Below are 11,435 nucleotides of genomic sequence, written 5' to 3' on the forward strand. Positions count from 1 at the left end.
GAAACGGACAGGCGCCCCGCAACGCGGTGGGCCTCCACTAGGCGGCAATGAGTCCTCCTTCCTGTGAGGCGCGTCGCGAAAAGGAATAAGGGCTCTAAGCGGCTTCCGTATTTCGCAACAGGCCACGCCCCGGACTAGGGGCCTCGAAGACGGCCTGGTGACTAAACAACTTCCGGTCTCCCTCTCCCGTTTTTTCCGAGCCCTGTTGTGCTCTCGTAGAAAAGCGCGTGCCAGGTACAGCGTTTGCGGCCCCTGAAGGCTGGCGTGGGACTGCTCTGATCCGAGCGCGGCGGCGGAGCATGGAGGGCCCCCCGGAAGGGGAGGCGCCGGCGGCGGCGCGGGCCGCGGTGCTTCAGCACAGCTCGGCGCTGCCGTCCGAGAGCGCCCAGGTCCGGGGCTACGACTTCAACCGTGGCGTGGACTACCGCGCGATGCTGGAAGCCTTCGGCACCACTGGTTTCCAGGCCACCAACTTCGGGCGCGCGGTGCATCAAATCAATGCCATGGTGAGGCGGGGGCGTGGCCTCTAGTGGCACCAACGCAGTGCAGTTCGTGGAGGGGGCGGGGCTTACCTGAGAAAGAGGCGTGTCCTTCGTAGGGGCGGCCCAATGGTTGGAGAGGTGGGCCATACCGGAGTTGGAGTTTCTGTGTTAAAGAGAGGAAGTTGGCCCCCCGCCCCCGCAACGATATCCTAACATCAATAAGGGGCGGGGACTGACTCTAGGTAGAGGGCGGTTTATAGTCTTTGTCTATTTTCTGAAATGGAAGGAGCCTAGGGCTAGACCGTGGCCTGGAAGGAGGAATTGGAAGAGCCTAAGTCAGGGCAGGGCCTTGGATTTGCTCCTCCCAGCAGAAAGGCGGCTGAATCCTGCAAAGATGTTGATTCCCGAGTGAGGCAAAGCGAGGGTGTGCCGCAGAGCCAACCTGTGAAAGGGGCGGAGTTGCACTCCCTCCCCTGGTTCCTGGTATAAGTGGTCCTCTTTCCGAGTGGGCAGGGCTTGGGAGCGGAGTGTAATCCTGAAAACCACTGGGGTCCTTGGGCTGGAGTTCGGGTTCAGAGGTTAATTTGACTCCTCTCTCGCACACAGATAGAGAAGAAGCTGGAACCTCTGCCGCAGGATGAAGACCAGCACGAAGACCTGACCCAGAGCCGCCGCCCACTCACTGGCTGCACCATTTTCCTGGGCTACACGTCCAACCTCATCAGTTCAGGCATCCGTGAGACCATCCGCTATCTCGTGCAGCACAACATGGTGAGGAGCTGATGGGATGGGCTGTGGCCTTGACCTCTCTGGGGTCAGTGGCAATAAGATCACGGGTATTTTAGTAAGATAGACATGGGCCAGTTCTAAGCAGAGGGACAGGATTGAGTTTTGTTTTGCAGCAGACATTCTTGTAAAGTTACTAGGTGAGGGTTGGGAGTTAGGAGCCCTGCCCAGAATGAGGGCAGGGTCCTCCTATCTGGGCCAACCTCATTGTCTGTGGCTGCAGGTGGATGTCTTGGTTACTACGGCTGGGGGCGTGGAGGAGGATCTCATCAAGTGCCTGGCACCCACATACCTGGGCGAGTTCAGCCTCAGGGGGAAGGAGCTACGCGAGAACGGGATTAACAGGTGGGGGGCCTAAGTGGTGTTGGGCAGGGGAGCTGGACTGAGGGTCCTGGGGCCTGATGCCTGTCTGCCTCCTGTCTCCAGGATTGGGAACCTGCTGGTGCCCAATGACAATTACTGCAAGTTTGAGGACTGGCTGATGCCCATTCTGGACCAGATGGTGCTGGAGCAGAACACAGAGGTGGGGCTGGGACAACCTGGGGGCTAGCATGGTGGCAGTAAGGGAAGGCACCACTGGCTGAAGCTGATGTCCCCTCCCAGGGTGTGAAGTGGACGCCTTCCAAGATGATTGCCCGCCTCGGCAAGGAGATCAACCACCCAGAGTCAGTGTATTACTGGGCCCAGAAGGTGAGGGGCTGGACTTGTTTCATCTTCACAGTCACCTAGGGAGTCAGTGCTGTTCTCATCACCTGCACTCTTAGATGAGGAATTTCAGACACAGGCTCGGCAGCTTTTCTGAGGTCACGCAGCTATTGTGTGGTCCTCATATCCTAGCTCTACTCCCACACCACCTGGGAGCAGTTGGGGCAGTGCTAGGGCCCCTGCTCCTCAGAGGCTGACGTCCAGCAGTGGGAACAATAACAGCCTGCCATTCTCTATGTGCTGGGCATGGGCCTAAGTGTTTTGGGTGGGTTTTCTTGTAAATGCTTCCTCGTCTGTGAGGGAGGTACTGTTGTTACTGTCATTTTACAGTCAAGGAAACTGAGGCCCAGAAAAGTTAAACCCCATGCCCAGAATCGGGCAGAGAGGGAACGCTGCCAGAATGGGGACCAGCCTATCCCCTCCAGGATCTGACTCCTGCTGCTGTCCTGTCCTGCACTCCCCCAGAACCACATCCCCGTACTGAGCCCGGCACTCACAGATGGCTCGCTGGGCGACATGATCTTTTTCCATTCCTACAAGAACCCGGGTCTGGTCTTGGACATCGTGGAGGGTGAGGTGTGGGGGCCAGAGGAGTCGGGGAGGAGGGCTGGGTGGGCCCAGGGCCTGATCACAGTTCTCTTCCCCAGATCTGAGGCTCATCAACACACAGGCCATCTTTGCCAAGCGCTCTGGCATGATCATCCTGGGTGGGGGTTTGATCAAGCACCACATCGCAAATGCCAACCTCATGGTGAGTGGGGATGGAGCACCTGGTCCCTAGTGTGGGGGTGGCACTTGGGTCTGCCATGTAGCGATGTCTGTGTGCTAGGCCTAGGCCCCATGCTGCAGACACAGCCATGGACAGGCCAGGATCCCTGCCTTCCTGCGACTGATGTTTTAGTTGGGGAGACAGTAAGTTAGGTGGCAGTCATTGCCATGGAGAAAAATGAGGGATGACAAGATGGTAATAAAAAGGTACACTGTACCAAAAAGAGAGAAGCCTTTCTGGGAAATGTGACCTGTGAATAGAGCAAATTTAGTAGATGTCTCCCTGGAGCCATGTGGTTGCCTTGAGGAAGAGGTCCCAGCAGAGGGAACAGCCAGTGTAAAGGCTCTGAGGTGGCTGAAATGTTAGGAACAGCTAGGAGGCCTGTGAAGCCGGGAGAGTGGGAGGTGTGAGGCCAGACTGGCAGGGCCTTGAGGGCTGTGATTCAGGTGCTCACAGGTGCCCTCTGGCTGCTGCAGGGGGAACAACTAGGGCCAGGACCAGGGTAGGGACCAAGGCAGGTAAGAAGTGGTTGGGTTCAGAGGTCTTCTAAAGATAGAGTTGGTGAGCCCTGACCGGTTTGGCTCAGTGGATAGATTGTTGGCCCCTGCGGACTGAAGGGTCCCAGGTTCGATTCCGGTCAAGGGCATGTACCTTGGTTGCGGGCGCATCCCCAGTAGGAGGTGCGCAGGAGGCAGCTGATCGATGTTTCTCTCTCATCGATGTTTCTAACTCTCTGTAAAAAAATCAATAAAATATATTAAAAAATAAATAAAGATAGAGTTGGTGGCAGATGTGAGAGGGTTACTGCTCTCTAGGAGGTTGGTCTGGGGCAACACTACCTATCATTTGCCCAGTAACTCTCCAACCCCAACTGCCCAGCATCGATGTAGGACCCGTCCCTTGCAGAGAGGGGCCACCAAGGGGCCCTCCTTTATCTAGGACACATGGCTCAGCTTCTCTAGCTGCAGCGCCTGCCTCTATATGTGTGTGTCTGTCTGTCTCCCCGCCCGCAGCGGAATGGGGCTGACTATGCTGTCTACGTCAACACGGCCCAGGAGTTTGATGGCTCTGACTCTGGTGCCCGGCCGGACGAAGCTGTGTCTTGGGGCAAGATCAAGATGGATGCAGAGCCTGTCAAGGTGAGGGCCAGCCAGCCTGCTGGGGTGTAGGGTCTCCCAAGCTATAGCTCTGGGTCCTATGGTTACCTGGGTCCCCTCCACAGGTCTATGCTGATGCCTCCCTGGTGTTCCCCTTGCTTGTGGCTGAAACCTTTGCCCAGAAGGTAGACGCCTTCATGCCTGAGAAGAACAAAGACTGACAGCGGTGGCCCTCCCCCTATTTATTTGTTTTCAGACCCAGCCCCTCCCCCACTCCTTGGTCAGTAGCACATCTGGAATAAATGGTCTTAGTGGTCCAGAGTCTGCATCTGTGTCCTTAGTGGTGGTGGGTCCCCTGGCCTCAACCTGTGCCACCCTCAGTCTCGTAGGCCTCTTCCCGCCAGCAATGGATGCTGCCCCCCATGGCAGTCAGCAGGCAGGGCTCTGTGGGGTGGTAGGCCAGTGACTGCACCACACCAGGACCCACCTGCAGGGCCAGGGCCAGGACACCCTGTGGAACAAGGAGGGAGGGGGGGGGAGCAGTTATCAGTGAGCCTCTCATCCCCTGACCTTCAGCCATCTGCTTCTAATGGCTTTCCAGTCACTGCAAAACTAGGCTGCCCAAAAATGAGCCTCTCAGTGGCTCGTCCTTCCAGGTGTTCAAGCCAAAACCTTGGGAGTCTTTTTCACACCTCACATCCCTTTATCTGTAAATCCTCTTGGTTCTGCCTTTAGACCAGCAGTGGTCCGTGAGGTCCGAAAGGTTGGCGACCACTGCTTTAGACTATACTCAGAGGCCACCACCCCGCTCTGAGCCGTTATGTCCGGCTTTCAGCTGCATCCCCCCGCCGCCATAGGGGCTCTACAGGTCTATTTGGCAGCATCAGTGCTTGTACTTCCTTCATCAACCCGCTGACACAGCAGCTCCACACATACTGTTTCTCAAGGAGGCCCCGGTTCCTCTTTCCCTTGAAATGTCCCCTTCCTTCAGTGTGACCTCTGCTCTATCAGATCCTCAAGTAGGCAGAATATTGGCTCCTCCTTAGTCCCCCTCAAGTTCCCTAGGTCCCCAGTTCCCTCCATCCTCTTAAGGGACTTACTTCCCTGGCCAAGCCCCAGCACCCACATCTTCTTCCATGAGACTCTCCAGCCCTGAATCCCGTAAGCCCAGCCTGTCTGTTCTCAGTCTGATGCCGCCACCAGGCTGGGACACATCAGGATACGGCTCACGGACTTGGGGCCGGAAACCACAGGGATGCTCAGAAGTAGCTCAGGTTTCCTGAACAACTACGGCCTCATCTCCCCCAGGGTTAGATGTCGCCGTTGGTTCCCCCACCCTCAAGGTCAGTCCCAGTGGCTCAGCCTGGCATTGGTGGCCCTGCCTGACGTGGCTCCTGCTGCTGCCACTGCCTTCCTGAAGTGCTGCTCTTTCCTGACCATCGCGTGCCACGCTTAGAAGCCTTAGCACATACTGTTCCCTTTGCTGGAATGCCTTTCCTGCCCTCTCCTTCTAGCCACTGTTCTAATAACACTCCCTTTTCCCGGTCTGGGAATGACTGAGGTAAAGGCAAACTGGGGACAGTGCAGTGTGGGGGTGGAGAGGCTCACCTCCACCAGGTCCCAAAAGAACACCTTCCCATCCTCGGAGCAGCTGACTACATGCGTGTCACGCTCACTCAGGCAGCAGTCCAGCTTGTACTCCTGGTTCTTATGGCCTGTGTACCTGGGGGTGGATGGAATCAGTGGGGCTCGGGCCTTACCAGGGGCAAAGGCGGGGGGGAGGGGGAGGGGGAGGGGGAGGGAGAGGGGCCCCACAACCCCAAGGACTCACTCCCCTAGCAGCTCCCCTGTGTCCTTGTCTAGAAGCCTCAACGTGGAGTCCAGGCTGGACACCAGGATGCACTGGCCATCCCGGCTGAAGCAGGTGCAAGTGATGGGGCCTGGGCGGGGGGGAGAGGTGGATAGGCAGGTGGGCTGGGGCCCCTTTTGCTGCCTCTGCCTCCCCTGCCTGCCCCACAGCCTGGCCAGACTCACTGCCCACGTAGTCTGAGAAGAGTTGTCCCATCCTCAGGTCATAGCGCCTGACCCGGCCGTCCACGGAGCTGCAAGAGAGGGTGGATCCGATTAAAGTTTCCACTGGGGCCAGTGGCTCCATGGCTCTAGGTAACCTGTGTCCCTCTACACTTGCACCTGGCCAGGGCCCTCAGGACAAGGCTGAGCCCATCCTTTCTATGCACCCCTCACTGTCATACTCCCGTCTCAGGGCTAGCCAGTTTTCTCAGTGTTGATCTGTGGACTAAAGGGTCGAGAGTTCAATTCTGGATCAAGGCTCATACCTCAGTTGTAGTTCCCCAGCCCTGGTAGGGGTGAGTTCAGAAGGCAACCAATCAATGTCTCTCACATCGATGTTTTTCTCTGTCTCTCCTCCCTCCCACCCTCTCTCAAAATCAATGGGAAACATATCCTTGGGTGAGGATTAACAAAAAGGAAAACAAGAAAACATGCACTGAAGTGAATTCATGAGGGGAATTCTGAGGCACTGTCTTTGAGACCCAGACCCAGGGACCATTAGGAACAACTCAATTCGTTTCTGATAGGCACCGAGCATCCTCTCTGGGCCAGATTCCATAGCAGGAAGGGATGGCTTGGGACACAGCTTCGACCAAGCCAGGAGACATTTCTGGAGCCTCACTGACTGAGGGTAATATAGGAAGTCCTTCCCAAGGTGACATCTGAACTGGGACTTGAAGGACGAGAAGGAGCCAACCTTGTGGGAGTGGCCAGTCAACAGGCTAGACAGTCCAAACTCCCCCCATGGTGGGAATGGCACTCTCGGTCTGTGGCAACACTTGGGCAGCTCTGCATGGGAATTTTTTCTTTTTTAAATATCAACTCTGTGGGCAGGAATTTTTTCCTTATTTCCCTTATTCACTGCTACATGCTCATTGCCTAAAAAAGTGGCCCCTGGGAGGTGCTCAAAAACACTTGCAGTAAGTAGTAGAAAGACAGTCCAGGCAGAGGAAGAGCAGCTGCAAAGCACGCTTGGCATATTTCCCTGAAACGAGGCTGGGGATCACAGAAGCTGAGAGGTCAGCAAGGACCAGACTGCGGGGTCTTGGGAGGCAGTGAGGAGAGTAGACTTTAAGCACAGAGGCGGCTGTGATAGGCAGTGGAACCGGGGAGGGGCAATGGTCTAGCTCCACTCACCCTGCCAGGACCTCATGGTCTGACACCTTCACACTGGATACACCATCCTTGGCTTCGTCCAGCTTCTGCACTGGGTCCGGCCTCCGAGAGCGGCAGTCCCAGCAGCGGATGGTGGAATCGATAGAGCCTGTGAGGCCAGCAGGAAGGTGAGGTCAGGTTTTGGGGGCAGGGGCTCCCCTGGGCGCCCCTACCTAGGCCACGCACTCACCTGACAGGATGACTGTGGCCTCTTCATTAAACTGCACCGTATTCACCTTCTGAGAAACAGGAACTACCACTCAGATATGGTTGGTCTTTGAAGGATTGGGATAAAGACCGGGTTCCCAGTGCAGATTAAAGTGAGGACAAAAGCTAGCGGTAGGGGAGGTGAAAGGTTTTGAGGGTACTGCAAGCAAGGGGCCTGTGAATGCGCTTAATATGTGTGTGGGAGGGTACCTGTCACCCCTGCACACTAATGCGGGTCCCCTCCGCTACCCACGTTCTAATGAGGCTTCTTTCTGCTTGTACTCACCCCTGCGTGACCCCGGAATTTACGCACGACCTGCCCGGAGGCCACATCCCACAGCACCACCGCCTTGTCCCCGCCGCCGGAGCAGAGATTGCTGTTGTCAAAGGAACTGGAGGGCAGGGGAGGGAAGGTCAGCATCGACCTGGGATCCCCGCCCAATGCCCCTTTCCCGGCCTGGCCCCGGCTCACCCGGCCGCGTCCAGCACCTCGTAGCCGTGGCCGCTGTACGTCCGCAGCAGCGTCCCCCGCAGCGGGTTCCACAGCTTCAGGGTCTTGTCGCTGCCGCACGTCAGGCAGTAATTGCCGTCCACTTGGGAAGACCAGGCGGGGGTTACCCGGCTGCCGACCTCGAGAGGCCACAGGCCGACCCGGAATGAAGACGAGGGCGCTCACCATTAAATCGCACGGCTCGCACCGCTCCCTGCCCGCAGTCCAGCGTCTTCAACCGTTTCTCCGGCAGCACTGGGCCACGCGGCTTGGGCTCAGGGAAAGACATGGCTCCGGGATGCCTTCCTCGCCGCTTTCCATCGGTCTTTACCGAAGTTTCCGAGCGTCTCTCGCTTGGTGCAACCTTATTATTGTCCCTGCGGTCTACTTCCGGTTCCCCACTTCCGGGCTCACAGTTTCGGCTTTTTGGAGGTAATGTTGGAAAATACAATTGCTGCAGGCTGCCTCTAGGTTCCAGGTTTCTCCCTCCACTACCCGTACCCCCCCCCCCCCCCCGCCGCTAGGTACGGAAGCGCGAGGGCTGCGGGTGTGACTGTAAAAAGCACCGTCGGTTTCCACGCCGGAAGGGGCCACTCCGGCGGCGGAAGAGGGGTGTCCCCGACTCGCTATGTCCACGAACAACATGTCGGACCCGCGGAGGCCGAACAAAGTGCTGAGGTAGGGACCCCCGGCGCCGTGGGAACGAGGCTCGGACTGTGGGTCGGGGCCCAGGGAAGCACGTGTCTATCCGGGGGCGGGACGTGAGTGCCCCTGACCCTCAATCCCGCCGCAGGTACAAGCCTCCGCCGAGCGAGTGTAACCCGGCCTTGGACGACCCGACGCCGGACTACATGAACCTGCTCGGCATGATCTTCAGCATGTGCGGCCTCATGCTGAAGGTGGGCAGGGCTGCGTGTCTCTGCTGGGCTCCGAGGCCTGGGGCGGGTTCGGAATGAAGCGGGGCCGGCGCTGAGGGGCGGGGCTGGGGTGACGTTGGATTGAGGAAGCCAAAGCCATCGGGGAGTCAGGAATCCGGGTCAGGGTGGGTGTGTGGGAGGTTGGTGTGAGGGTGGGGCCAGACTGTACAGCCACCTGGAGCGGATGGTGGAGAAAGCGGGGTCATGAGCATGACAGGCTATGTCGAAGTCTAGTCTTTCTAGGTCTGAGGGTGGGGTCAGAGGCCCTGGCCAGGGAGGTAGGGCCAGCAACTCCGTACCTGGAGGAGGCTCTGGGTGGATGAGACTGAGGGGCTCCTGGGGGTCAAGGGGACAAGGTTTACGCTGCCCCAGTTGAAACCAGGGGGTGGGAACCAGGGCCTGGGAATGCCCCTTGTCTTCCACTGACCTAACCCGCCCATCTACCTACCTTTCCCCAGCTGAAGTGGTGCGCTTGGGTTGCTGTCTACTGCTCCTTCATCAGCTTCGCCAACTCCCGGAGCTCTGAAGACACTAAGCAGATGATGAGTAGCTTCATGTGAGGCTGGGCCTGGAGGAGGAGGGACTCCTAAGTAAGGGGGGGAGGACCCAAGCCTTCCCATCTTGACTGACACCTTTCTCCCGTCTCACTCAGGCTGTCCATCTCTGCCGTGGTGATGTCGTATCTTCAGAACCCTCAGCCCATGACACCCCCTTGGTGATTGATGTCAGCCTAGAGGGGTCACATCCTGGACCTCTCTATACACCTCCCTCCAGGGCTGGGCCTCAGCGGCTCAGCCTCCTGCCCTGCCCTCAGCTGCTGGCTGTCCTGGGTGAGGTAGTCGCAGGGCCCCCAGCTGGATGGAAGGAACTTGGACCTTGGCCTGGGGTCCCACTTCTACTGGGGCAGGGAGGGGAAAACCCTAGATAGACTCCTGCCCTCCTTCCCCACCCTGGGTGCTGCTGGGGGAGAGCTGTCCATGTTTTTAGGTATAAACACTCATTTTCTTGTTGAAACCAGTTCGTAATAAAGATTTGCACTCTCGCCGAAACCGGTTTGGCTCAGTGGATAGAGCGTCGGCCTGCGGACTGAAGGGTCCCAGGTTCGATTCCGGTCAAGGGCATGTACCTGGGTTGCGGGCACATCCCCAGTGGGGAGATGTGCAGGAGGCAGCTGATCGGTGTTTCTCTCTCATCGATGTTTCTGACTCTCTATCTCTCTCCCTTCCTCTCTGTAAAAAATCAATAAAATATATTAAAAAAAAAAAAAAAAAAAAGATTTGCACTCTGGCTGTTCTCTGAGACCTCTCCTTCTGTGCACTGCGGGTGCTCTCCTGGAAGAGCTCCAGTTCCTCCACTTCCTCAGGCCTGGGGTGAGGCCCGCCTGGAGCCTTCTGCTTCACTTGCTTATTCACAGCCTTCATGCCTAAGTCAGCTGCCGGAGACAGGACAGTGGCCCTGCTGACCTGAGGAATGTGGGCTTTGGTTTTCTTTTTGTTGTTGTTTGTTGTTAATCCTCACCCCAGGATATTTTTTCCATTGATCTTTTGAGAGTGGAAGGGAGAAGGAGAGACAGAGAGAGAGAAACATCAATGTGAGATGGGGGGGGGGGGGGTGCCGGAAGCCGGTCCATCCTCGCTGCTTGACACAGTCGCTGCAGGAAAGAAACATCTGCACAGCATATGTTTCAATGGACCTGGCATATATAGCATACTGTTCTTAATATGTTTGCTCCCTTTAAGCGCCATGTGTTTTAACCAAGGTCACCTCTCCCAAAAAGGTTGTTTCCCCAGGTGGGGATCTTTCCCTGAGGTTAGGGAGGGGATACAACCCCTTAATTTAGTGCCAGGCGGGTAGTTAAGCTACATAATCTTTACTCCCTGGAATGGAGATAAGAAACGCCCTAACCTTTGTAATAGAAATTGACAGGATTAAAATCGGCTGGTATAAATACGAATGTAACAAGACAATAAACATCAGAACCTCATCAGTTCCTAACCAGAGCTCCGACCAGAACTTTGGCTGGAAATCCTGGCTATAGATCCTGACTAGGCTGCTGATCAACTGAAGGCTGTCTTCGTGTCATTCCTTCTTCGCCGACTCCGTCCACACCTTTGGGGACCCCTGGACCCGCTGGGATAGGACCCCAGCAGGGGGGCAAGACTGCGACTGAGGTACGCGCCCTTGATTGGAATTGAACTGGGCCCCCTCAGTCCACAGGCCGATGCTCCATCCACTGAGCCCAACCAGCTAGGGCAGGGCTTTGATTTTCTTATCAAAGGAGTGAAATAATGTCATTGAACTAGATGGACTGATAGGGAATTGGAAAGACATAAAAGACTGTCTTCCCCCAGAGGGGAAGAGACTGTTGTTCCATGACTTGACTGCTGTAGGACCTGAGAGCCAACCTGGACTAGAATGGGGAGATTGCTTAGTAACCCCCGCCCCCCCGCCTCCCCCCTCCCCCCAAGAAAAAGACAACTTTCTGATTGTACTTGATGTTCATTCTGACACAGATCACCCTCTTTTGCCTCATGCTATGTGCCGGTTCCTGGAATAGGTTGTCCTGACACGTTCAAGCATGTGAAGTAATTTCCCCTACCTAATAGCATTCACATGTCAGTATATATGACTATTCCTCCCTTTACCCTGTACGATTCTTTGGCACCTGCCAAGCAGCATGGGGATCAATTTCAGCTTGCAGCCACTCAAGACACACCTGTATGTCGGTTTCCCTTTGAAAACTATTATTAGAGAGGA

At 56.4% G+C, this 11,435-nt stretch overlaps 3 protein-coding genes across 4 annotated transcripts; 2 read left to right on the forward strand and 1 right to left on the reverse strand.

Annotated features, from left to right (window-relative positions):
- The first annotated feature begins 124 nt into the window (after positions 1–124).
- DHPS (deoxyhypusine synthase) lies at positions 125–4,156 on the forward strand. Of its 2 annotated transcripts, XM_070416250.1 has the most exons (9): positions 131–506; positions 1,089–1,253; positions 1,492–1,613; positions 1,695–1,791; positions 1,872–1,958; positions 2,439–2,544; positions 2,621–2,724; positions 3,756–3,881; positions 3,965–4,156. In XM_070416250.1, the coding sequence occupies exons 1-9, from the start codon at positions 300–302 to the stop codon at positions 4,058–4,060; spliced, it is 1,110 nt and encodes a 369-aa protein (XP_070272351.1). In that variant the 5' UTR covers positions 131–299; the 3' UTR covers positions 4,061–4,156. The 2 variants fall into 2 exon arrangements, with proteins under 2 accessions (XP_070272352.1, XP_070272351.1); XM_070416251.1 differs by lacking the exon at positions 3,965–4,156 and having other exon boundaries at positions 125–506; positions 2,399–2,544; positions 3,756–3,853.
- WDR83 (WD repeat domain 83) lies at positions 4,015–8,260 on the reverse strand. The gene is made up of 9 exons (XM_070416252.1): positions 7,948–8,260; positions 7,744–7,864; positions 7,558–7,663; positions 7,255–7,303; positions 7,047–7,173; positions 5,874–5,941; positions 5,671–5,779; positions 5,448–5,562; positions 4,015–4,350 (listed from the first exon to the last, which is right to left on the reverse strand). The coding sequence occupies exons 1-9, from the start codon at positions 8,048–8,050 to the stop codon at positions 4,201–4,203; spliced, it is 948 nt and encodes a 315-aa protein (XP_070272353.1). The 5' UTR covers positions 8,051–8,260; the 3' UTR covers positions 4,015–4,200.
- WDR83OS (WD repeat domain 83 opposite strand) lies at positions 8,165–9,719 on the forward strand. Its single transcript, XM_070416254.1, has 4 exons — positions 8,165–8,439; positions 8,555–8,660; positions 9,137–9,234; positions 9,331–9,719. Exons 1-4 carry the CDS (start codon positions 8,390–8,392, stop codon positions 9,395–9,397), a joined length of 321 nt encoding a protein of 106 aa, XP_070272355.1. The 5' UTR covers positions 8,165–8,389; the 3' UTR covers positions 9,398–9,719.
- The last annotated feature ends 1,716 nt before the right edge of the window (positions 9,720–11,435 follow it).

This window comes from Myotis yumanensis, unplaced genomic scaffold (assembly GCF_028538775.1).
Source record: "Myotis yumanensis isolate MYYU_CA2020_CCGP unplaced genomic scaffold, mMyoYum1.0.hap1 SCAF_5, whole genome shotgun sequence".
In the NCBI taxonomy this organism is placed as follows: domain Eukaryota; kingdom Metazoa; phylum Chordata; class Mammalia; order Chiroptera; family Vespertilionidae; genus Myotis; species Myotis yumanensis.

What these genes read in the sequence shown, in the direction of transcription:
- DHPS (XM_070416250.1), top strand. Translation starts at nt 300, where the DNA reads ATGGAGGGCCCCCCGGAAGGGGAGGCGCCGGCGGCGGCGCGGGCCGCG. An exon ending in TGCTGGAGCAGAACACAGAG is followed by an intron (nt 1,792 to 1,871) that starts GTGGGGCTGGGA and finishes GTCCCCTCCCAG; the next exon opens with GGTGTGAAGTGGACGCCTTC. An exon ending in TGGATGCAGAGCCTGTCAAG is followed by an intron (nt 3,882 to 3,964) that starts GTGAGGGCCAGC and finishes TCCCCTCCACAG; the next exon opens with GTCTATGCTGATGCCTCCCT.
- WDR83OS (XM_070416254.1), top strand. Translation starts at nt 8,390, where the DNA reads ATGTCCACGAACAACATGTCGGACCCGCGGAGGCCGAACAAAGTGCTG. An exon ending in TGTGCGGCCTCATGCTGAAG is followed by an intron (nt 8,661 to 9,136) that starts GTGGGCAGGGCT and finishes ACCTTTCCCCAG; the next exon opens with CTGAAGTGGTGCGCTTGGGT. An exon ending in CAGATGATGAGTAGCTTCAT is followed by an intron (nt 9,235 to 9,330) that starts GTGAGGCTGGGC and finishes CGTCTCACTCAG; the next exon opens with GCTGTCCATCTCTGCCGTGG.
- WDR83 (XM_070416252.1), bottom strand. Translation starts at nt 8,050, where the DNA reads ATGTCTTTCCCTGAGCCCAAGCCGCGTGGCCCAGTGCTGCCGGAGAAA. An exon ending in GACCATGAGGTCCTGGCAGG is followed by an intron (nt 5,942 to 7,046) that starts GTGAGTGGAGCT and finishes CCTCTCTTGCAG; the next exon opens with CTCCGTGGACGGCCGGGTCA. An exon ending in ACAGGGGAGCTGCTAGGGGA is followed by an intron (nt 5,563 to 5,670) that starts GTGAGTCCTTGG and finishes ATCCACCCCCAG; the next exon opens with GTACACAGGCCATAAGAACC.